This window comes from Eptesicus fuscus, chromosome 10, assembly GCF_027574615.1.
Source record: "Eptesicus fuscus isolate TK198812 chromosome 10, DD_ASM_mEF_20220401, whole genome shotgun sequence".
NCBI lineage: Eukaryota > Metazoa > Chordata > Mammalia > Chiroptera > Vespertilionidae > Eptesicus > Eptesicus fuscus.
In genome coordinates this window covers 80166968-80193961 of record NC_072482.1, presented here as the reverse complement: position 1 = coordinate 80193961, position 26994 = coordinate 80166968, and the positions used below count along the sequence as shown (strand labels likewise).

The window sequence follows — 26994 nt, the reverse complement described above, 5'->3', positions numbered from 1 at the left end:
TGACTTCCATGAATAACTTGTACAGGAAAAATCCATTATAAAGGAAAGGAAGAACATTGTTATTTTAGTTTAAGGACATGAACCAATAAACTTCCTAGATTATTAAAATATTCCTAAGCCTTAGTATGTATTATATAGTATTTCATGATTTACAGAATGCTTTCATATACATTTCCTTATTGGATCACCAAAATCAAGATCTCTGTTGTGATTGTGACTGGATTAGCTAATTAATATGATCCAAAACAAAATTTAACTTTGAATACCCAAAAGAATTGATGGTTGTCTGAGGCAGGTGCTTCTGAGAAATACTAGGCTTTTGCATAATAGAATGTTATTATTACAAGGGATTTTAAAACAAAAACAAAAGCAAAAAGTATTTGTCCTAGCTTTGTTACACTCCCTACCTGCTAAGACCCATAAAAAATTTACCTCATGTACTTGCAAGTGATTGAAAATACATAATTAGAGATAGCTTCCTTTAGCTTAAATTTATTCTCTCTTTATATAGATCTGCAATATCCAATATGTAACTACTAGGCATATGTGGCTATTGAATGTTTGAAGTGTGGCTAGTTGGAACTAAGATGTGTGTAAAATGTAATAGACATACTATATTTTTCAAAATGAAAATAAAGAATGTAAACGGTCTCAATAATTTCATTTTGATTACATGTAAATAAATCAAATTAATAATGTTTTGTAAATAGGGGCATAAAACATATAAATCAAATTAATGTCACCCTGGGTTTTTGTTGTTGTTGTTGTTGTTTTATATGATTACTAGTAAATTTAAAATTGCATATATCACTCACACTTGTAACTCATATTATATCACTATTACACAGATAATTCTGAGATAAACTATGATAGACAAATCTTATATATTTTTAAAAGCTGGTTTAATTAGGTTTAATTAAGGAAGGATAAATGAAAGCATCAAGATATCTATCACCAGTTTAGAAAGACACAGCAAAGTGTGTAACATCATCTCTATCCTAAGGTTGGCTGATAGAGTCCCTTACAATTGGTTACACTTACTGAGAGCTTACTAGGTACATGGCATTATGCATGCTTTATCTCATTTAATACTCACAAAACCCCTGTGAGGAAGGTGCTAAATCAATAACAAAGCCATTTGCAATATATATTCTCATGGTTATTTGCCATACATTAGTTTGTCTTTCCCTTTCATTTGGTCAAAATTTGCAAACTTGAGGCTTTTTTATTCCAGCAGCTTCCCTTTAATTTTGGGACAGAATTAATACTAAGGAAATAGTCAAACATTAAAAAGTAAAAGTGGTTATAAAATGTACTAGAGGCCCGGTGCACGAAAATTGTGCATGGGAGGGTGTGTCTCTCAGCCCAGCCTGCACCCTCTCCAATCTGGGACCCCTCTCACAATCCAGGACTGCTGGCTCCCAACTGCTTGCCTGCCAGCCTGATCACCCCCTAACCACTCCTCTGCCAGCCTGATTGATGCCTAACTGCTCCCCTGCCAGCCTGATTGTCCCTAACTGCCCTCCCCTGCAGTCCTGGTCACCCCTAACTGCTCTCCCCTGTAGGCCTCGGTCCCCCCCAACTGCCCTTCACTGCAGGCCCAGGCGCCCCCAACTTCCCTCTTCTGCCGGCCTGGTCACCCCTAACTGCCCTCCCCTGCAGGCTTGATTGCCCCCAACGGCCCACCCCTGCAGGCCTGGTCCCTCCCAACTGCCCTCCCCTGCTGGCCTGATCACCCACAACTGCCCTCCCTAGCAGATCTGGTCCCTCCCAACTGCCCTCCCCTGCTGGCCATCTTGTGGCGGCCATCTTGTGTCCACATGGGGGCAGCTATCTTTGACCACATGGGGGCAGCCATCTTGTGTGTTGGAGTGACAGTCAATTTGCATATTACTCTTTTATTAGATAGGATAGAGGCCTGTGTACGGGTGGGGGCCAGCTGGTTTGCCTTGAAGGTTGTCCCAAATCAGGGTGGGTGTTCCCTTGGGGCATGGGGCAGCCTGGGTGAGGGGCCTGTGTGGTTTGCAGGCCAGCCACGCCCCCCAGCGACCCAAGCAGAGGCCCTGGTATCTGGAATTTATTTATCTTCTATAATTGAAACTTTGTAGCCTTGAGTGGAGACCAGGGCTGGCCAGGAAGCTTGGCTTCCTCCATTACCAGGGGCAACCCAAGCCTCCTGCTCTCTCCAGCTCTGTTGCTGCACCATTTTTGTTGGGATTTATTTATCTTCTATAATTGAAACTTTGTAGCCTTGAGTGGAGACCAGGGTCGGCCAGAGTGGGCGGGAAGCTTGGCTTCCTCCATTGCTGGGGAAACCCAAGTCTCCTGCTTGCTCTGTAGCCACAGCCATCTTGGTTGGGTTAATTTGCATACTTGCTCCTGATTGGCTGGTGGGCGTGGCTTGTGGGCATAGCAGGGGCTATGGTCAATTTGCATGTTTCTCTTTTATTAGTGTAGATGTGTGCAGGAGAACTCTGTGATCAGCAAAATATATAAAATAAACTCCTTATTAAGTGTATAAAAAGATAGAATAGTTTTAAAGAGGGCTTGAATGGGACACTAGGCCACTAACACCTTCCCTCATCTGCCCTTGACTACTTAAGACCCCCATATCCTAAAATAATGCACTTGGTCAGGCCCCAAGGAAGGGTGTTGCTTGCTGGCTTTACTGGAAAGGCAATGGCGACATTGGTAATCACATTATGACTCAATAACAGCTTGTGTATTGTCTTTTCACATTCTCTCATTCAATTTTTGAGTATTTATATTTTTTAATTTCTTACTTAAAATTTCCAAAAGTCATTCCAATTCTGCTTTTCCTGAAGAGATTGATATAAATGTTATTTGCTTTGTTCCCTCTCTCTTTTCTTCTTCCACATTTTAATAAAATTAGACCCCCCAACTAGAGTAGGAGTTAATGCTTCATTTTGTTCTGACATCTCCATTTGTATTGGCCACCACCAGGGAAACCTCATTAACTGTGAATTTCAAAGCTTCATGTAAACTACAAGTGTCCTATTAATCTAATCCTGTTACAAGAGACCCTTGCTTTCTCAAGAAATACCCCCTGAGACTTTCTAGAATTTGCAGTCAAGGATACTATTATATCACATAATTTCTTCCTTAAAAATCCAATAATGCAGAATGGGAAAAAAATGTAAGTGGTCTCTTCAGACTCAATGGTTCTACAAACACAAGGCCAAAATCATGTACAAAACTATTCAAGAGATAAGAATCACTGCTTTCTTAGGTCTCCTTACTTCCTACCAATAGTATCAGTGGCTATTTTCTGGGAACTATTTCACAAAGCAACAAAGTTTCATCATGTCATGATTGTAACTGTGCAGTAGATGATGAAGAGAGAACAATAAAAGCCCAAATTGAGATGAATTGTCTAACTAGGAAAAATGGATGGGGAAGCTTACTATATAGCTCTCTAGCTTCAAAGCATAAAAGCCAATTTTAGCTATAAATTACAAATTATTATATCTATTGTTTGCAAAATAATGAAGAGAATGTTGTACTGCCAAATGTAAGGAATTACTCAAGCAATTTAATCAACATTGAATTGTATTACGTATATTTATGTGCTAGCTGACCATTACAGTAATCCTTGGGAAAAAACTGTAATTATTCTTATATAAATCCTTACTGTCCGGCCAATGTGCTCAGTGGTTGAGCGTCGCCCATGAACCAGGAGGTCATGGTTTGATTCCCAGTCAGGGCACATGCCTGGGTTGCAGGCTCGGTCCCCAGTGGGAGGTGTGCAGGAGGCAGCCTATTGATAATTCTTATCATTGATGTTTCTCTCTCTCCCTCTCCCTTCCTCTCTCTGAAGGCAATAAAAAAAAAATCTTTTAAAAAATCCTTATTGATCATCAATCTAGAGCAAGGCTTTATTGAATGGTGAATGTAGAAGCAAACAGATCAAAATTCAGCAACCAGAATTCAAAACACCTGCTCTCATAACATCTGAAATGACTGTTTAATATTTTCTGCCCATGAGAATTTTAACAAACTCTTAATCATTGTCCATTGCAGTCTTAGCTCTGCCACTGATTGCTTACTTCTTTGGAATGGGCACCAGGGAATCCCCAATGTGAAATTCATGCATCCCTTGGAGCTTTTTTTTGTCTGCTGGATGCAGTAATTAACAGTTTTATTGACTGTAACATGAACTTAGTAGCATTTGGAAAATTTTGTTTTTAAAATGTTTAATTTAATGATTTTTTTCATAAAATAATTGGTTATTAGATACAGAGTTAGCCTTTCTCCCATTCTACTTCAGGAAAAGAAAAATAATTCCCTTCTTCAGATAAGCAAAAAATGTAAAATATGTTCAATAGGTCCAATATAAAAATTGCTAAGTATTTATTAATGGTTTAGAATAGACGCCCCCACCCCAAGTGTTCATAAGTACACCTTTCCATTTCCTCTTCCAATCTTTTTCTCTGAACAATAGCATATACAGGCACACAAACACACAATATTATCTGTTTAGTTTTAAGCTAAGCTATTTAATGTTGTTTTTTTATTCCTACAGGTTATAAATTGGTGGAGGAATATGAAGCTTCATTCATTTAATTAAAGAAGTATGTTTTCAGAGCAAAATAAATGTTAACTAACATTATTTGTATTCCAGAGATTCATCTTCCATCCCTTCTAACTTAAATGCCACGCTGTGTTTCTGGATTCTTTAAAAACTCCATGCACATTTTCCTCCACTTGCCTCTGTCAACCCAGCAAGCTGTTCCTTCTGACTTCAAAGAGTGAATATTTCTGCTTCATCATCAGTTTTGTAGTCTAAAGGGAGGGTTGGCTTACCTAAAAAGAAACCATACTTTCCAGCGCAAACAATAGAATGAGGATACTAATTACTGCTTCCTTTTAAAACACGTATGCCTCTTTCTTCAAAAAGAAAAAGACGAGGGAACTTTCTTTTGTGAAAGAAGAAAGGCAATGTGTGAAAGAGATCTTCAAACAGTATTAACTATACTTTTAAAACTTAGATATTAAAATCACACAACACAATTATCAGCTGAACTAGAGGTCCGGTGCATGGATTCGTGCATGGGTGGGGTCCCTCAGCCTGGCCCGCGCACTCTTGCAATCCAGTAACCCTCGGGGAACGTCGGACTGCCGGATTTCGGCCTGATCCCTGAGGGATATAGCAGTGCTGAAGTGGCAGGCAGCTGGGGAGGAGCCCCAGCCAGGGCAAGCACAGCTCCACTGCCGCTCATCCTGGCCCCTGCTGCATGTGCCACAGCCTGGTGGCACTACTGCGGAGGTGGGAGAGGCTCCCGCCGCCATAGCTGCGCTTGCCAGCCGTAAGCCTGGCTTCTGGCTGAGCATTGCTCCTGCTGTGGAAGCACACTGATGGGAGATTCATCTTCCATCCCTTCTAACTTAAATGCCACACTGTGTTTCTGCATTGAGTGTCTGCTCCTGGTGGTCAGTGTGCATCATAGTGACCAGTCAACCAGTCATTTGATCGTAATGGTCACTTAGGCTTTTATATGTATAGACTAGAGGCCTGGTGGATGAAAATTCATGCTCTGGGGGGCTGTCACTCAGCCTGACTGGCCCCTCTCACAGTCCAGGTACCCTCAGGGGATGTCCTACTGACAGCTTAGGCCCGTTCCCCTAAGCTGCAGCCTGGCCTCCCTCTGCAGGAGGCAACCGGGCTAATCAGGGGAAGGTGCCGCCCCCATCACCCTGCTGCTGCTGCCACTGCTGGCTGCGGTAGCTGCCAGGCCTGAGCCCCGGGCCTCATAGCCACTGTGGCTTTGTTTGGATGGATGTCCAGATGGACGTCAGGAAGACATCCGCCCTAATTAGCATATTGCTCTTTTATTACTATAGGTTATTTATGTATTCAGACAATTACTCAGATCAGAAGTTTATCAGTTTCATAAATAGTAAAATGTTTCTAAATAAAAGTTTCTAAGTTACTCAGCTTGTTCTACAAAGTTACTTACATATAGCTCAATGATGAATGTAAAAGTATCACTTTTATTCATCATATTGGCTTTCCTTTCCATCAACAGCTGCTAATCCTTTTGGTAGTCCTGGTCTTAGCTCCTATGGCACATAATGAATCTTTCTTGCTTACCAGATGGCTAATCCCAAAGAATTTTTAACCTCAAAACAGAACAATGTTGAGCTCAATCTAAAATGTAAATATTACAGTGTTTCAAACACATCATACAGCATTCATTTCCAATTCATCTTGCAGACTTTTCTTTATTAAGTCGCTCTCTGAATTTTGGTCAGCTTATGGCTCAGTAGGGAGATAGAAACATTAATTACATTTGGGAGAATTATTTGACTTCTTAAAGTTACACTTCAAATTAAAGGTTTAATGAGGAAAGAAACAGACTAAAATACATCTAAAATTTTTAGGGATTCTATTAAATTGGGTAAAACATTTGAGTTAGTGCTCCTTGGCTTTCTTCATTTTGTCCTAATCGGTAATTAAACAAGTGTTTTAAACTTCTGGGCTATTTTTATTTATTATGAATAAGTGAAAAAATAGGTACCAATTTTTGAGCATTTATGTGCTTGGCAGTGTATAAAGTGTTTCAACAATATCTTCTTTGATGTCCCCCAGGAACTTACTAGGCTGATATCATCTCCGTCACTAAGTCCATACACTCACGCATTACTCTCTACTGCCAATCATACTTACTTTTTGGGCTTAAGAAGAGTTCATTTCTGCTCCATTAGATAAAGGACCTTAAAATTACCTTTAATTTCCATAGCAATCACTAATGTCACATTGAAAGTTGGAACTGTGTATGTTTATAATTATTTATGATTCACCTAAGCATGGTTTAAACCCAAAAGTTGCACCATGGATTTCCCCCCATTCTTTTGACTTTTCTGTAATTACAAAACATATATAAATATACCTTACTTCACTATTTGTCCAGGGTCACTGAAATCAGCATGGTATGTATATATCACACTACATATATGTATCAGAATATATATATGATTATATAGAAATGTATAATTCTGTTTTGTGTATTGTGATTTTTTTAAATAACTGTATTTTGTTTAAAACTTACTTTTTTTCACTTAATAATATATCTTGGACACTTTTATTTTTCAATACATCTACATCTGTGTCATTCTTTTAAAAATCCCAATAGTATGGGTATTCTTAGTATGTATAATGATTCCTTTATTAATAGACATCTATAGTTCTTTCATGTGTTCATTTGAAACACAGTAACAACTATTTTTCTTATAAGCATGCAGAATTTTTAGACAGGTGGTGATAAGTGAGATTGCTAGGTTGGAGAGCATTCAGACAGCGTATAAGCATATAAGAGAATCTGCTTCCTCACACTCTGATTATTTAACTTCTTAACCTTTCTTTGTTTTTTTCTCTTACTTTTGTCCCTTACTGGTGAATATTGCATATTATTGATTTTTAGTAAGATTAAGAAGTGTTTCACATATTTATTGGTCATTTGTAGTTCTGTAAATTTTCTATTTATATCATTTGTTCATTCTTTTCAGGAAAAAAATGTGTTAATCTGCTCACTGAGGATATTTAAGGAAGAGTCCTTATATCTGAGCTAATAAAGCATGTTCTTAATAATTTAATTGCTTAAAGATTAGGCATTTGAAATTATTCTCTAGAAAAATAAAACTTGGATGTGATGTTTCATTTTTATATAGCAAGATTCACTCAGATATTTCCTGTTTCTGTCATTTCATAGACCACAGTCTTCTCTTAAGTATTCTTACTAACAGCTTCTAATTCCTATGGCCTTAAACACACACACACACACACACACACACACACACACACACACAACAACATAGCAATATCTTTAAAATCTGATGTCATTATGATATTTACATTCCCAGAGAAGTCTAAAACTGCAAGAAGTTCTAGTGCATGATTTAGAAGTCCAATCTTATATTTAGGCAGTTCACTGAAAGTGTGGGAAAGACTCAGGCTTCAAGAAATTCTTATTCTGTAGGAAGTAAAACTTGCTTATTAGACTTCTCTTGGCTCTGTCAGTCATGATCTACTTAGCATAAAAATGAAGTTATGCTAAATCAAGTTGATAGCACTGGATAAGTTCCAGAATTCAATGTCTGTATGTGTATAAATATATGCTGATTCAAACTTAAGTACCCAAAGCCTGTAAGTTACTTTTTGAATGATTTTGAGGATAAAAAAATAATTAAAAAGCTAGAGGTAATCTCAAGATTTTTGCTGACAAGGAAATAGAACATTAGCTTGAAATGCACTTCCTCAGGGAACATGGCAAAGAATGTAGCTTTTTATAGTGGTCTCATATAATTCGGCTAATGTAGAGCCATTGAGATCTACAGAATGTTTTTGGAGTACCAACTTATAAAAGAATAGCTGTTTCTGATCATCATACATACTCCTGATATATTTCTGCATGACTAGTAAGCCAAATTCTAATGCTAGAAACTTCCAAAAGAAGTATTAGATTTTTATTTTTTTATTAGATTTTTAGAACATGTTTGGGCCTCTTTATCCCATTTTGTATCATTAAAATGAACACACTGTTAAAAATACTCAGAGATCTCTTAAAAATACTTTATGTATTTAAAAAATTATCTTTCCTGCTACTGATAAATAGCTACAAATATAAACTTCCACTAAAGGATTTTGAAAGATTTTTAAAATATCAACAGGAAGATTATAGATATTTTCCTCACAAACATGACATCTGGTATCTTCTTCCCTGCTAAGATCTATAAGTGGCTTAAACGGTCACTTAATTTTGTTGAAAGCAACCTTAGGTAAGAAGCCAAACAACCTAAAGAATAGTAATTAATATAGCAACAACTGTACAAGACTCTAATATTGGTGGCTTTGCATTTGACTGCAGAGAAAGTTAAGACAAATTCAAGTTCAAAGAGAGAAAAATTATAATTAGCCAATCTATTATCTTTTAATCTATGTAATCTTATGTTCTTATACAGAGTGTCTTTCTTATATGAGTGTCTCAGTTATCTATTCTGCATAACAAATCACTCCAAAAGTTACTGGTTTAAAGTGACATTATGTTATGATCTTCATCATCCTATGAATCATGTAGGCTAGAGTTCCATGTGATGTCTTCTGGGCCTGCAGATGGCTTACTAACATGCCTGGCACTTTGGTGAAGTTGAGGTTAGTTGGAGAGAACCTCTTCTTGGTCTGAAGACCATGAAATAGAGAAATAAGCTATATGCCCTGAGTTACCCAACACACAATGGGGTAACTGGATCAGGAGCACCCTAGTAGACACTTCTATTAAAAAGCAGGAATAGACCGGCCTGTGTGGCTCAGTGATTGAGCATCGACCTATGAACCAGGCGATCACAGTTCGATTCTTGGTCAGGGCACATGCCCAGGTTGCAAGGCTCAATCCCCAGTCAGGGGTGTGCAGGAGGCAGCCAATCAATGATTCTCTCTCATCATTGATGATTCTCTCTCTCACTCTTTCAAATCAATAAAAATATTTTTAAAATATCCTTTTTTTTTAATAAACAGGAATAATGGAAGCAACATAGAAGTCACTGGTCTGAAATTAATCAGATCCAGAAGAGCACAAGTTGCCACTTACCTTTGCTCATAAGAAAGGGAATAGCATATGATCTCACTCATCTAGGGGAAATAATGAACAACATAGACTGATGAACAAGAACAGACCCAGAAACAAGGAGGCATGGATCAGACTGTCGGGCCTCAGAGGGAGGGTAGGGAAGGGTGGAGGTAAAGGGGAGAGATCAACCAAAGGACTTGTGTGCAAGCATATGAGCCTAACCAGCGGTTAAGGACAACAGGGAGGTGGGGGCATGTGTGGGGAGGGGTGTGGGATGGGAATGGGGGGATGAGGACAAATATGTGATACCTTAATCAATAAAGAAATTAAAAAAAAATAAAGGGAGCATGTTGAGTAGGACTCAAATATGTTCCCTGGGAGTTGTTCTTGGCTGCTGGCCCAAAACTCTGAACCCTTGAAACTACCCTCTGAGTCATCTTTTTCTTAAGAAAAGGCCTAAATTTACACAAGTAGTGTTCTGAGCCTACTTCCCGCTAGTAGGAAGTTTAGGGGTTCAAAGCCTTTTTGTTTTGACAGGTCTGTTCCTTTCAGTTGAAGTTGGTATAATTCTTTTTAAAACCTATAAACTTCTAATGTATAAATTATAATCAAATGATTTTGATTATAAAAGAAGTTTTTCTTTTATAAAAGAAGTTCCTCTTCAAGAACTTTGTCAATGGAAAAAATAAATCAAACTGACAACTCGCTTAAATATGTGAAGTTTGCAAAGTGTACGCCAAACTATTAACCGGTTATTTTTATCTTTTATGGCAAAACTGCCTTTTAGCCAATGAGTTGTGTGGTGAAAATATTTGTGGCAAAAGTGCTTGCAACAAAGATATTTATGGCAAAATGCTCATAGCAGAAATACCAGACATGGTATATTTCATCTCTACTACATGCATTCATCTGTTAATGGAAATATAGATGGTATTTTGGCCATTGAGAATAATGCTACACACACACACACACACACACACACACACACACACACACACACACACACACATATATATATATATATTCAAATTCTAAAATATTAGAATGGAATTAACCTGTTGAATCAATGGAATGGAGATAAGGTTAAAAGCCATAAAAGTAAGCACAAATGAAAAGGTTAACAGGTTTTGCTGCATAAAAATTGAATATTCCACATAGAAGTATTAAAAACCAGTAGTCTGGAAAACTTACTTAAAACTGTGACATTTGCAGACTTTTTAAAATACATGGAATGCTAAGGAATTTATTTAGAGAAAAATAAGATAAAATACTCTTCCTTTCTCCTTTCCTTTCATACTTTCTCCCCCTATCCTTTCACACACTCTCCAGTCTCATCTTTTTTCTCTCACAAAACTTCATTTACCATTTACAGTATGTGGTACCCCTTACCACAGTTTCCCTTTCCAAGGTTTCAGTTACAAGCAGTCAACGTGGTCAGTAATGGGCTGGTGGCTTTTTAATTACAAAAGAAGACCAGTCTGGATCCCAGACCTTTGGATAGTTTTTGAAGACAGGATGCCTGACAACCATGTGAGAGAACATGGCTGGGAAACAGTCTAGTATGATTTAAAACATAGAAATGATTACAGCTCAGGGGAGAAGCTAGAACCAGAGACAATGAGGAGAAAAATAGCTTGGGTAGGGCATTTCCCATCCTTTGGTAAAAATGGCCTTACTTGACTTTGTGTTTTATCCTATTTCATTAAGTGGCAATTGTGTACTTTTTGAACATTAGTTAGGAGTTGGAAAGCATTTAAAAGGAACAAACTTCCATTAAGAACAAACAGTATTTAATGTTTTGTGATATAAATAAGCATAATGTCACATATTAAAATTGCATTCTTATCTCTTACACTATGAGAACAGATATTTCTTGGTTTTTGCATATTGTGCAATTCCATAATTTTGCCATCAAGCCTTTTCAACTTTGTATCTACATAAATAACAATATATTATATAGTTATTATGGTCTTTAATATATATATTTATTCTATTTGGCTAATTTTGTGGTCAATGGCCCTCAGTCTAATAGGATTTTCTCTAATTTTTTTTTCTTTTCTCATCAGATTTAAAATTATCTATATATTTGGTTCATGGTAAATGCTTAAACAAATAATATGTCTTACAAAATAACTAAAAGCAACTTGTCCTAGTAGAAGTGCATCTTGATAATTAAGTAGTGTGTAGAGTCTTTCTAAGACATGTTAATCATATTGAAGTTAGATTATGAATGAGGTATAACACAGAAAGGTTTAGTGCTATAAAAGGCTGGCTGAGAGGTTGCCCTTAAATAATGCATTTGTTTGAATCATTTCTATCTCTATGAAATTTCAGAGTGTTTATGGACCCTCTGGTCTCTTAAGTTCAAAGTTCATTTTCTCTTTTATTTTTAAGGTAATTTTTTCTTATTTTCTGCTTTTTAAAATTTGAAAAAAATACTGATTTTTGGTAGCCTATCCTTATGCATTCTTTCATAACCATCTTATATTCATTTTCCATTTAACATTTGCCCAGAAAATTTGGTTTGGAAAGTAAATCATAAAAGTTTGTAAATCTGACATCAATGAAAACACCACCAAAAGAGTTAAAAGTAATTGTTGCCTTGCAAGAAAGTGGATAGCTGTAGTAAAACTTATTTGTTCCAATATATAGCTTGTGTCTTACCGATTTACTTCTAGGAAAGGTTTTTATTCTAAAATAAATTCAAAACTGATAACATAGTAATGGAAAACTCAGACAAATCAGTTTTGGGAAATACAAAGCCAGCTGGAACTTACCTCCTCTAGATTTCTCCAACTAATCTTCAGATTTGTAAAAATTTGTAAAACAAAACTGAAGATAGTGAACTCAAAGAACAGCACTTAAATATCTAGTGAGCCCACATCCAACTCAATGGTTCTAGGAATTAAAATTGTTATGGGGATTATTGGAAGTTGGCAATTCAAGTGCCCTAACTTTAACCATACTGTGCTTGACCATTCGAAACTGCTGATTCTTCTGTTATAACTGGTCATTTCTAAACAGAGATTTCTAGGTTATGGACATTTAAGAAAGTGAAAACTGTTCTAACCTTTGTAAAAGCCAGAAATCTAACATGAAATGATTTATTCCAAATTTTATACAATCATTTTGCCAATCCATTGAGAAAATATATATTTTAAATTCATATATATTATTTATTAAATTGTTTTTGTTGATTTTTTTAAAGAGAGGGAAAGAGAAAAGCATCAATGTGTGAGAGAAACATCAATCAGCTGCCTTCTCTGTTGCCTCCTGTACGTACCAGACTAGGAATCAAATCTGTAACATGGGCATATGCCCTGACCTGATATTGAACCCGTACCTTTGGTGCATGGGATGATGCTCAAGGAACTGAGCCACACCAGCCAGGGATAATTCATATTTTTTTTGAAGCTGAAAAGTAATACTAACACTGAAAATATGATAATCTCATAATTGGTGATATTTTAGTCCTTGACGCCACAGATGGGAGAGGGAGGTGAGGAACAGTATTAAATAACATTTTCGTCAGCCCTTCCTCACTCTCTGGTGAGAATGTTGTCAGTTGGTTGAAACCTGAAAGAAGGCCAAAATTTTGGTTTATCCAATCATTTCCAAGTAGGAGTGTACTTCAATTATCCCACCACAGAAACAATGTTCTTTGGACATAAATTCTCTAGAGATAATGGGATGGGTACTTTATTAGTAGTTTGATAACTTATTCATTTTTTGGTCTAAATACCCTTAAAATCAGGCAATGTTTTCTAATGTCTTACTTTCACCAATTCCTTTTCAGCTAGCAACATGAATGCACTGCATGTCATGCCTGGAGTGAAATTTTACAAGTTATGTTTACTCTCCCACATCCAGAAACACAAAAAAGAATTTATATATATTCTGTACTTCCCAATGGGCACAGATTTCTACCTGCAAGGTTTCAGTTGGAGCTCTGGTTTGGCTAATTTTCATCCCAGCACTTCATTTATTCATCCTTTGCTCTCTCCTCCCATCTTTTCACTTCCTCCTACTTGGCTATTTACTGGTTCATGTCATTTACTAGACTATAAACCTCAGGCAACTAAAAACAGTGATGTATGAATCTGTATGTATCTTGCCCTAAAAACAGCTCAAATATCTGCTGAGATTGTGTCTCACCGTTGAAATTCTTCAACATTAAAAAAAAAACACGTAAGTTCCCCTTATTTTCTTATTAGATTTAGAACCCAGTTTTTAGCATATGTCCACTTCAAGCCTTTTTTGGTCTTTGAAAATTGCTAAAACATTATTTTTTTTCCTAATCACAGGGCAGTAGACTTATATATTCTATGTTAGACCAAAAGTATGCAGCAAGAGTGGATAGATGTCAGTCTGCAGAAGTATAATGGTCGGTTATAAAGCCAAATACTCCCATGTTTTTATACTATACCAGGTTAACAAAATATAATAAAATCACACCATAGTTATGTGTGACATGCCTACATTTTATAGATAATAAATGAGTGGATAGAATATTATCCTCTAAAGCAGTGATTTTTAACAGGTGTGCCACAAGAGGCAACTGGTGTGCTACAAGAATTTTTAAAACATGCAATACCCGATTATTTAGTTGGAGGCACTGACCTCTTTTCCCTGAAGTTGGCAATTTAAAAAACTGACAATAGCCAACACAACAATAGCTGTTCAGTGTGAATGAATCAAAATTATACCTATTTTTTTGTCAGATCCGCAAAAATATATGTATTTTTGGTGTGCTGCAGAATTTTAGTAATTAGTTTATGTGTGCCATGAAATGAAAAGGCTGAAAATCGCTGCTGTAAAGGTCTGGGTGCAGCCCAGGAGCGTGGGCTTAACACTTTTCAGCCACTCTAACTGTCACACCAGATCAGAAGTGAGTCTTAGCACCCAGCGGTCGCTGGCGAAGTGTTCTCTCTGCAGCTCCCAAAAACTATTGCTTTCCTTCTGCCTTTTCCAGCCCTCACTCCGATTCTAGGACACGGTTTGTTTTCTGCTCAGTTCACGGTACCTTGCCATTACCACCTCCCTTGCTCTTGGTCTTAATGTCTCCTATGGGTGTTCTTGTCCAACAGAAATCTAGAAATTCTGGCAGCAAAATGGACACTTGGGCATTAAATGGCCAAACAGTGTTAGTGAAATGCAAGATTTCTGGTCCCGGTTGCAGTCTCCAAAGGAGAGGAATATCTCATCTTTCAACCAAAGGTTTGTTTTTCTATCTGGTTATAGGCTCTTTCATCAGAATACAGAAGTTACATTTTTCCTGTGTGGCACTCAGAAGGCATAGCCATATATATCTATGACAGGCAAGAACTCCAGTGAGGATGTTGTTTCACACTCTCTGAAACTACTTCTGACATAGAAACTCTCAGAGAAGGACAGTCTACCCTATAAGATTCCTATTTAGTCTGAGCCTCATTTATTTACTAGTAGTCACTTAATAATATTGTGGTCAACTGATTAAGAATCAAAAAGTACAAATCTTAAAGATACTATTTTTACATTGTCATAAGTCTAAATTTTTTTGAGAGGTCCTTCGTATAGTCTCATCCCTTTGTTTAGACTCCATACATTATTCTCCAAGTTATCTTATTTTTAAAACAAGAATAAGATCCTTCAGTGTAAAATGTCATAGATCTTGAGATGCACCATTGTCTCTGTTGATATCCATCTCCCCCTCTTACCTGTCCCTGAATGTATCCACATTACAATTCTGAAATTTCTACTACAATTGATTTTCTCTTATTTAGGTTCTAGAGGCTCAGTACATGAAAATTAATGCACTGGAGGGGGGGTCCCCCTCAGCCCAGCCTTCCCCCTCTCACAGTCCAGGAGCCCTCAGAGCATGAGGCAACCTGGCAATCAGGGGAAGGCGACACACCATCACACCTCTGCTGCTGCCAGTGCTGGCAGCGCAAGCCTCGGCCGGCCCTGGTTACCTGAGTCTTGGGCAGCTCTCGGCAGCTGGGCAGCTGCCATTCAAGGCTTGCCTACACCTCAGGCCGGCCCTGGGAGGCTGGGCAGCCGATATCTGAGGCTTGCCTGTGCCTTGGGCAGGCCCTGGGTGGCTGGGGGGCTGAGGGAACTTGGGGACTCTGGAGGCTGGGCGCCTACCACCCCAGCAGGGCTGAGGAGACTGGGCGCCACCATCTTGTGTCTGTGGGCTCCGCCATCTTTGAGGGCGTGACAGTCAATTAGCATATTTCCTCCTTATTGGCTGTGGGTGCCTGCATCTTTGAGGATGGGACAATCAATTAGCATATTCCTTCCTTATTGGCTGTGGGCACCATCTTTGAGGGTGGGACAGTCAATTAGCATATTCCCTCCTTATTGGGTGTGGGCGCCACCATCTTTGTGGTGGTGTGAGGGTAAATTAGCATATTCCCTCTTTATTTGATAGGATTGCTAAAACTAGAGGAAAGTTGACAATCTGACCTTGGAAAATAATTATTTCTATTTACCCCAGTTCTTATAACTTGCTCTTATGTATTTTTAATTTCTAAACTTCTTAGATAAACTTGTAGGATTCATAAGTGACAATGGATGCCCAATGCAGGTGAATTCGGCTAAGACTGAGTACATTTGGTTTCTTACTCTTTGACAGCCCATATATCGGCCCTGTTATTTAACAGTGCAAGAAATGATTCAGTAAAGTTACTAATCCACTGGGAAGGCAAAAGTAAACTTATATAATGAAGCATCTGCATATGTAATAAGGTAATGAGTTAAGCGAGTTTAATATTTAAACTCTGAATAACCCTTACAAATTGTTCTCTGAATTTAAAGCAATATTCCTCATACAATCCAAAATCTTAGAGGCTTATTTTCAATGGCAGCTTCCTGGCTTTAGAATATTAAAAAGAAGTTCTATCCAACCACTTCAAAAGCATACATAAAAGAGCTTTAATGTAGATATCAGAAGAAATATAAAAGAAATATATGGAAGAATGACATTGTGATAATAAGAAATAGTTGGCTGCAAGACGTTTTAAGTATATTATTCAGAGCTCCCATTTATATTCCAAAAAATTATCTAGTAAGCAGATTTTTATCTTCATGGTAAGAAAAATTGTTAAAAATGAGGAGGTCAGGAGGTCTAAACACAGATAAATTATAGTACCCTTGACATTTTAAAGTGATTTCAGGGACAATATAGTTCTTTATTTACTATACTAAATTCGGTGAAACTAATCATAAACAAAGAATTATAGAGCCTTCTCAATTGACTGATAAACTTTTAACCAAGCAGGAATCTCCCAAAACATCACTGAACTTAGGATTTCTTAGATTCTGCTATAACATTTTTTGGGAAAATAAATTTGTTCCAACACATTGCACCAAAATTATCCTCTCCTGATTTTCAACCAGTTTTGTAATGAAAAATAAGAATGTATTCTTTGCTACCGAGTATCTCTTTGAATGTGTAAAATAACTAATGTCATCGAGTATCAATCATTCAAGTTTAGACAATTCCTCAGTTTCCTCAATAGGTCCTCAGATAAAAATGGCTCTTCAACCTTTTAACATCTTAAACTGACTCTTAACATCTCTAAAAACTTCAGTTAATCAATATTCTTTAGAAGTGGAATTCAGAACTAGACACACGAATCCATGTAGGTTTGGCCCAGTGAAGAAACAGTTAGGAATTAATAAGTTGATCTGGAATCCTACATGTATAAATTTAGTCCAAGATTGCAATAGTCTTATTTTACTAACTGTGAGATAATAGAAATTCTATGTATTGGTATCTACTTGGTGCAGAGCTCTGAAATGTTTGTTGTAATTTCCTAAGTAATAAGAGCCTTAAGAGCATCCTTTATTCTAATGTTTCATCTTTGACTCTGGTTCCTGACACAGGGCTTCTAAATCCGTTGGGATTTCTGGGTGAGAGGAGGGCCTTTGAGTGGGGTCCTGGATGGCTCCTAGATGAGAGCTAATCATCAGAAAGACTAACCCATAATTAGAAGCTTGGAGTTTTCAGCCCAGCCCATCCAATTCTCCATAGAGGGAAGAGCGACTAGAAATGGAGTTAATAATTGATTATGTCTATGTGAGAAAGTCTCCACAAAAATCCCAAAAGTATGTGGTTTGGAGAGCTTCTGGGGTGAAAACATCCACATCTTGGGACAGTGGTACATCCCAACATGACAGGGAACAGACACCCCTGAACTCAGAACCCTCCCAGAGCTCGTCTTCTGAATCTCTTCACCTGACTATTCATTGGTACCATTTATTATATCCTATACTAGAGGCCTCGTGCATGAAATTCGTGCATGGGGGGGGGGGTGCCCCTCAGTCCAGCCTGCACCCTCTCCAATCTGGGACCCCTCTCACAATCCGGAACAGCTGGCACCTAACCTCTCATCTGCCTGCCTGATTGCTCCTAACTGCTTCTGCCTGCCAGCCTGATCACCCCCTAAGCACTCCCCTGCCAGCCTGATCTATGCCTAACTGCTCCCCTGTCGGCCTGATTGCCCCCAACTGCCCCACCCTGCTGGCCTGATCGCCCCCCAACTGCCCTCCCCTGCTGGCCTGGTTGCCGCTAACTGCCCTCCCCTGGTGGCCTGACTGTCCCCAACTTCCCTCCCTCCCCTGCAGGCCTGGTAGTCCTCAACTGCCCTCTCCTGCTGGCCTCATTGCCCCTACCTGCCCTCCCCTGCCAGCCATCCTGTGACCACATGGGGGCGGCCATCCTTTGATGACATGGGCATGACCATCTTGTGACCACATGGGGGCGGCCATCTTGTGACGACATGGGCACAGCCATCTTGTGACCACATGGGGGCGGCCATCTTGTGACATGGGCACAGCCATCTTGTGACCACATGGGGCAGCCATCTTGTGTGAGGGTGTGACAGTAAATTTGCATATTACCTCATTATTCTCTATAATAAGGGGGTAATATGCAAATTGACCATCACACCATTACAAATGGCTGCGCCCACAGCAGAGGTGGGGTTCCCATAATGAGTGATCAGCAGGGACCTGAGGTTGCGTGGAGCCGGGGGCAGGGGACCTGAGGCTGAACCCCCCACCCAGCAGGGCTTGACAGGGGACCTCAAGGCACACCCCCTGTCCCAGTGCTGGGCTGGGGGACATCAGGTTGTGCCTTTTGCCTTGGGCCGGGGGGACCTGAAGGTGTGCTGGGGGACCTGAGGTTGCACCCACCACACAGTGGGGCTTGATGGTTGATCTCAGGCCACTCCCCTGCCTGGTTGTGTTTGATAGGGGACCTCAAAGTGAATCCCCCACTCCAGGGCAGGGCCAGGGGACCTCAGGCCGTGCCCCCTGCCCCGGTGCCAGGCTAGGGGACCTGAGGGTGCACTGGGGGACCTGAGGCTGTGCCTCTAGCCTGGCGTGCGCCGGGGGACCTGAGGCTGCACCCCCGCCCGGCATGTGCCAGGGGACCTGAGGCTGCACCCCCCATCCGGTGCTGGTCTGGGAGACCTGAGACTGTACCCCTCACCCAGCACTAGGCCAAGGGACCTGAGGCTGTGCCCCTCCACCTGGTGGGGCTTGACAGGGGTGGGGCCAGCCGGGTCTGGATCTCGCCCAATGAGGGTGGGGCCGGCCAGGTCTGGGTCTCGCGTGAATTCAAGGTGTGCGCGGGTGGGCGGGGACTTGATTCTGGGTCCCACGGCATGCCCAAGACTCTCACAGGAAGAAGATTTTCATATACATTTTACTAATTTTCTTTCATCTCTGACACTTCTATTATAGAGAAAGGGCAAATAGCAATATTAAAATATTTCCTCTCATTAATTCCCTTTTAATGTGCATGAATTTTGTGCACTGGGCCACTAGTCCTTTAATAAAATAGTGAATGAAAGCAACTATTTCCCTGATTTCTGTGAGCCACTCTAGCAAATTAATAGAATCCAAGGAGCGGGTCACGGCAGCCTCTGATTTGTAGTCAACAGAAGTTGTGTGTAACCTGAAGACTTAATACTTGTGAACAGCATCTGAAGTAGGGTGGGAGCAGTCTTGTGGGACTGAGCTTAAATTAAGTGGTGGGACCTGACACTATGTGCTGGTAGATAGTGTCAGAATTGAGTTGTAGGATACCCACCTGGTGTTGCAGAATCGCTTGGTGTGGGGAAACCCCACACAGCTGGTGATAGACATGCTATGAGTGTGGTAGTCATGTGAGAGTAAAGGAGAATCATAGGGAGAAGACTGGAAATTTTTCCAAGCAGTAGCCTAGACATAGCACTGCTGTTTTATGAATTCCTCTCTTAACAAAACACACCATTTTCATCTGACATTCTGTCAAAAGGCATTTTTAAAAGTTTTTAACGTATTTTTCTATGAATGCTTTCTTAGTACTTTAGGAATTTTTAGTCTTTCCTTTTTATTGTAATAGACATCTATTGTAATAGATAATATCTCCAGATCTTCATATACTATTCCTGTATTTGTTATTTGAGACAACCAGTCCTCATTCCCTTCCTCACCAATCCTGATTGTTTTGGGGACAGCCAGTGAGTTGATTGCACCAGGAGACAGACATGTGATACAATGTCTTTCTCTTTTTAAGTTGGAGTCAAACAAAGAGATTATATTCTTCCCTGGTTATGAAACTATAAGTTGCAGGAACTGCCAGCAGTAGTGTGCCTCATATGAATAAAACTAGCCTGTGAAAATAAACCAATTTGTGATGAAAAGTAAGATCCACTCTGGCTGTGTTCAAATCCTGCTTCCCATTGTCCCTGGAACTTAGTTGTACCCAACTAGTTCTAACAAATATAGATTTTTCCATCTAAAGTTTTTACTTATACCTTCCTCCCAACTTTGTGTCCTATATTAACTCTCTATTGTTGCTATAACATGAACTTGGTGCCTTAAACAATACAACTTTATTATCTTAGAGTTCTGTAAGTCAGAAATCTTACAGGAGTCTCATTGGCTAAAATCAAGGTGTCAGCATAGCTGAATTCTACTCTGGAAGCTCTAGGTAAGAGGTTTCTTTGTCTTTTCTAGCCTCTAGATATCATCTACCATTCCTTGGCTCAATGCTCCTTTCCTTCACCTTCCACATCAGCAATGTTGCGTTTCTCTGATGATTCCTCTGTAGTCACATCTCTCCAATCCAGATCTCAACTGGGAAAGGTCCTCTTAAGAACTCACATGATTAACTTGGACATACCAGGATAATCCAGAATAATCTCCTCATTTTATGGTCCTTAATTTTAAGCACATGTGCAAAGTCTATTTAGCCATCCAACGTAACACATTCAAAGGTTCTTAAGGTTTAGGGAGGGACACCTTGTGGGTGGGAGGCATTCTTCTACTTACCACTACAAAACAAAACAGCATTTCATTCAGTTCAGTAATAAAAATATATTTAACAGGAGAAGCCAGATACCCTCCACATTAACAGATGCATGTTATTCAACAACATAATTTGGGAACAGTTGTCTAATTCACAGTGACTGCTTCAAAATTGTTTTTCGGGAAAGAAAATTTTGGTTGGTTTTATCTTCTTCGGAAGATGCGTTTGAAGATCCTTACTGAATTTCCCCAGTTTACAATAGGATGCAATCTTTGAAATGCAAAATTAAAAGTAGTTCCTTACCCACATACTTGAAGCCTGAGGCAGCTAGCATTCCTGAGTATAGGGAGTAAACACAGCATCGCTCTTTGTTTTACTAATAGCTTTGTTTCCCCAAGCTGCTAGCACAACATCTGCCAGGCCAGAATGCGCTCCTTCCACACACCATAGAGCCACTGCTGGCCAGATAAAGGACCTAAGCTTCATGGGGTAAGGGCAAGTGCTTTCCAGGCGCTCAGCAGTTTTCAAAAGACAAAAAGTTCCAAGTAGAAATGAAGCTGCAACCCCTCCTCTCCCAAAATCTTTAGAGTGGTTATGGAGTTGTTGATTCTGTAATGATCTCATACTGTCTGCAATTTTATTGATTTTGTTTTTCAACAGAACTGTTAAAGATTACAATTCTCAGATAGGCAGAATGTGGGCAGATGCTCATATGCTCGCACATAGTTCTGCCAAGATATTTTTACATCTTTCTGCACTTAAAACAAAATGAAGACATGTGTTATAGATGTATGCTACTGGTAACCCCCCCCCCCCCCCGAAGAAGAGAGTTTTTTGTGCACTCATTTCCTAGATGAAGTATTAAAACAACTCTACCTAGAAAAAATGAACAGCTCTTTCAAAATAAAAGAGATTTGCTTCTGAGGCAATGTATAAAACATTCCTAATTACTAAAACCCATCGAAATGGCAATTTGGGTCAACATATCCAAATGTCACCCCTGCTACTTCTAGCTCATTATAAACGTCTTGTCACATTTACTGGTTAAGCATCAAAATACAAAATGCTGCAACAGCTTATGCCCTGTTGATGTTCATTCATCTATTGTGCATCAGAACGGCTCATTTCAAATATGGCATGAAAGAAAGAAAAGTAAGCAAAAAATAAACTCAGAAAAGACTTGAAATAAATTTCCCCCAGAAAAACATTCAAGAAGAAAAACTGCAAAACCATATCCTTACCTTGGGAGACTTGGGCAGGCCCACAGGCCTTTCTTCTGCTACGTTTAGCAGAGGTGGCTTTGCTTCTTCCACAGAGGGGTGCTTGGGAGGGCGAGGTGGGGGGTGCAAGAAGGAGCTTTCATATCTTCGCATCATGTAATATTGTTCTTCAGTGATCTCTTCGATCAGAGTCCTGACTAGAGATGATCCCGTATCCTGAGACAAATTATTAACTAACTGAACAGTCATATTCGAGCGGCTGACAGGAATTTCCCAACATTCTGTGGGGTTGGCAAAGTCACTTATGAGTAGGTAAGAGTCCGTGATACCTTCCTCCAACCGCAGTCCTGGCGTAGCAGCCAAAATGTCTTCTTCAATGAAAAGATCCCTCACAGATACCTTCACATTGAAGGGCAAGTGGAACTGTGCACAGAGCTCAGAAATCTGGTACTGTTTCTTATCATGAATCACCTCCACAAAGCCTCCTTCCATGTATAAAGGGAGCAGTGCTGCCTCATAGGATTTTTTGAGGATTTTTTCACAGGCCAGAACATTCACCACTTTTTTGATGCCCTCAGAGAGGACTTCAGTCGTCTGTGAGTGATGCACTAGAAACTGGTCCCCGACGGATACGGATGACAACTCCTCATGAGGGGGGTGAAAGGCTTTGGTGGCCACCACGTGGAGAGGTTCCTTTTCACTCTTCGCTATCTCAAGGTCATAAGCTGTTGGGAATTCCCGAGGTCGCCGCTTGAATTTGCCTTTGTAGCTAGTGGGGATTAAAAAGTGTCTTTTAGGAAAATGGCTTCTAATTTCTGAAGCTAAGATCCTCGATGCCTGATACTTTTGGTGAATCACAATGGTTTTCCCAGGCTGTAAGATGCTTGCAAGGAGCTTGCTTCCTTGAGGTGCTTCTATGACCTCAGCCACAATGGGGAACTCTTTACTGGTCATTTCAGAAAGATCTTGTGTAGATAACAGCTGAAGAAACCAGTTGGCGTCATAACTGTCAGTAATGTCTTTGACTTCAACATCTAAACTGGGGAGGATGCGGACTATATTCTTTTGGACTGAAAAAAAAAAAAGTATGACATTTTGTGCATCAAAATGTTGCTGTGAGGAGGTATTAGGATCTCTCCAGGTGCCAAAGGTAAATTTAATTTTAAAAAAACACACTCAGATGTTCATGATATAACATTCCTTATATGTGACTTTTCTTTTTTCAAAATTTAAAATGAAATCAATCATATATAAAACCGATACCCATAAACCCATTGCTCAGCTTCAAAAATAGACATTAACCAGGACCTTGGAGCCCTATGAACTGCACCAAAATCACATCCTCCTTATTGCAGCCTAAGGGTAACAATTCTCCTGATTCTAGTGTTAATCATTTCCTCATTTTTCTTTACAATTTTTCACATATAACATACATGGATATATGTGCATGTGTGATAATGTGTATGTGTGTATTTTTCTCCAAGAGGTTTATCATATTATTTTATCATGTTCTCAAAGTCCAGACAATATATGTAAAATTATCTTAGAAGAAAGTTTGGTACTTCAAATAGAACCTTACGTAAGGCCCAAGATGTATTATTTAAACAAAATGTTATCATGTGAAGTACAGTGACACTGCAAAATCATGGGATGTAGGTACTTAAGATTAATATATGGAAATGGATATCATTATGTAATCTTTTTAGTTATTTCTTTTTCTGCTGGTGCTACATTAACACCTGGACAGAAAGGGTGACACAGGATGGGTCATAATCAGAGGAGCCCGTGAGGAGCCCTACCTAAGCCAGTGGGATGCTTACCAATGTATTCTTTTTTTTTTCTTTATTGATTAAAGTATTACATATGTGTCCTTATCCCCCACCAATGCATTCTATATCTGATGTATCATTGAGGACTAATGAATCTCTATATATTTTTTCAAGAGCCCACAGTCCCAGAACTCTTTATTTGAGACTATGGAGACACTTAAAATATTGTCCTGAAATTATCTGCTCTCCAAGTACTATCCCACAGAGTAGGCTTAAAAATGATCTTGCATTGAAAATAAAGTTATACGTTATTATTAGCAGGATTTTATAATGATTTATATATTTTGACAATTTCCTAACACAGTGTTTTAGAGTGTTTTCATGATCCACCATTGCATCCCAATATCTCAATGCACCTTTCTGTCAATATTCTTTCTTCCTTGCATACTTTTGAAAATGAATAATTTGGAAGACTTAGAAGACAGAATTTCCTTTTATAAAATATTACCTATATTATTATTTTTATACTATTAACTTTATGTATGCAGCTTTTGAAAACAATATAACTCTATACTTTGTATCATATTACTTGTACATTCTGAGTACAAAGTTATTGAAGACACTAAATGAAATAGTATTATTTCTTTAAATAGAAAAATGAAAAAAAATCAAAGCTTGTATGTAGGCTGGAGGTCGGTAAATATTGTAAAAATTATTCACTGAAAGAGAGAGAGAGAGAGAGAGAGAGAGAGAGAGAGAGAGAGAGAGAGAGGCTAAAAGAACACTTATTACCTTTATCAGTTCATTTTATAAGGTTTAGGATACCCAAACTTTTGAGATTATTGCTACAGGCTTCCTTGAACCCCTGGGTAATTCTAGATACTCTAAAATCTTAGTTGCTTAGATCAAAGTGGGCTAGATTTAATAATTGTAGAGCTAGCAGTACACAGTCTCATGCCAATTCTCAGTTGAGGGAACAGCTAAATTGATCCATCACAACATAGGCACCCTAATGAGAGCTCATCCCAATCTATATCTGGGCACACAGTGGCTACTGAGGGCAAGGAATTGTCTTAATAATTTAGGAGGACGTTATTACTGCCAGAAAAAGCTTCCAGGTCAGGCTATCTAACCTCTGTTAAGCTGTTGTTTGTTTGCTTTTGGTGTTTTGAATTCCTAATCTGTCTTCAATACTTCTGTACCAAATCCACTAAAAGTATGCTAGTCTATCTCATTCTACTTGATGTATCAGCAGCACTTCACAGGGTAGATTTGACTTGCTCCTCTTTGCTATATTTTCTTCACTTATTTCCATATCTTACTTATGATTCTTCTCAATTTATTTTCTGGTTTCTTCTCTCTTCACACCACCCACTCTTCCCTGCCCCCTCACATACCTTTTCATGTGTCTTGGTTCTCTTCCTTTCCCTATCTACACTAACGCCCACTGTAATCTTGCACTCTTATGTCTTTAAGTGCCATCTGTATGCTGATAACTCTCCAAACTATCTCTAACCAAGTATTTCTCCTGTTCTCCAGATATCTATTTGGGATCTCTACCTGGATATCTAATAGGTATCTCAAAATTAACATGCTCAAACTGAAATTCTGCCCTTCTCAACCAAAACCTAGTCTATTTGTTGCTTTTTCTATCTGTTATTGAGGATTCATTCTCATAATTCATCCCAGAGATCTCAGAAATATACTTAGCTTTTCTCTTTTTTCTAACCCTTAACAACCATTACATAGGATTACCCTGATCTAAGCTACATTATCTCTTGCCTACTTTATTGCAATAGCTTCCTACAGTTTTCTTACAGTCAAATCCTTATGAGCCAGCCAAATATTTTTTTAATGTTAAATTTATCATGTTTCTCTTCTGTTTATGGGCACACAATGGTAGTCATTTTCATTCATAATAAGAGTCAATACCCTTTCAGCTATAGCAGACAGTAAACACAGCGTAACTACTAGCAGATAAATGTAAAACCTCACACCAAAGGTCTATTTACCTCAGTTTCTTTCTTTTTTAAAATATATTTTTATTGATTTTAGAGAGGAAGAGAGAGGGAGAGATAGAAACATCAATGATGAGAGAATCATTGATTGGCTGCCTCCTGCACACCCCCACTGGGGATTGAGCCTGCAACCCAGGCATGTGCCCTTGACCAGAACTGAAACGAGATCATTCAGTCCCCAGGCTGTTGCTCTATCCACTGAGACAAACCAGCCAGGGCCCTCAGTTTCTTTACCTGTTAGATCATGTCTAGCTTTCAACAAGAAGTTACAAGGTATGTTAAAAGGCAAATAGTGTAGTCTGAAGAGACAAAGCAAACATCAAAACTAGACACAGATATGGCAGAGATTTGGAAATTATCAGACTGAGAATTTAAAATATGATTAATATCTTAAGGGCACAAAAATGCAAGAAAAGATGAGTAATGTAAGCAGAGAGATGGAAGCTCTAGGGAAAAAAGGAAATGTGGGAAATTAAGAACACTGCAACAGTAATGAAAAATTACTTTGATGGCTTCATGAGTAGACTGGACACAGCAAAGGAAAAAAAATCAGTAAGCTTCAAGGTATGTCAATAGAAACTTCCAAAACTGAAAAGCAAAATAAAAAAGAGACTGTGGTTAGGAGTCTGTGGTTAGCATGATGACCACTCTGCTGAATGATGAGTGAGAACCAGAGAAAGATGGTAGATATGTTAACTTTAGGGCTGAAGGTTGGAAAAATGTGTAAGCCTTGCTTTGTATGAGCATGTGGTTGAATGTGTTTTGGGTTATAGATAGTAATTTTTAATTAATTCTCCATTTAGTGGATGTAGCGGAGGAAAAAGTGTCAGGCCATCTCTGTGGCTTTTCATGTATTTATTCCTAACCCCCATGATGTTTACCTGCTTTTCCTCCAGTCCTTTCTTAAGACTAGGAAGTTAGACTGTGTGAAAGGATTGTAGAAAGTATGGTATTGCCCTGGGAATCCTGGGTCATATTTCCTATAAGTTGATCATCCAAAGGAAAACTTTGCACAATGAAATAAATATTCCTTTTTGAAAGTACAGTAGGAGGATATGGAAGCAAAGTGAAGGGGAAGGCCTGGGAAAAGCCAGAGATGAGATTGGACAGGTGGAGGTA

General features: G+C 38.9%; 1 protein-coding gene across 1 annotated transcript in view; it reads right to left on the bottom strand.

The window, feature by feature from the left end:
* The window catches only part of THEMIS (thymocyte selection associated), a 122007-nt gene that overhangs the window by 37085 nt on the left and 57928 nt on the right, over positions 1 to 26994 (bottom strand). The window contains exon 4 of the mRNA XM_054722683.1: positions 22110 to 23158. Coding sequence (XP_054578658.1) covers positions 22110 to 23158 — 1049 coding nt within the window. The remainder of the gene's footprint in view (positions 1 to 22109; positions 23159 to 26994) is intronic.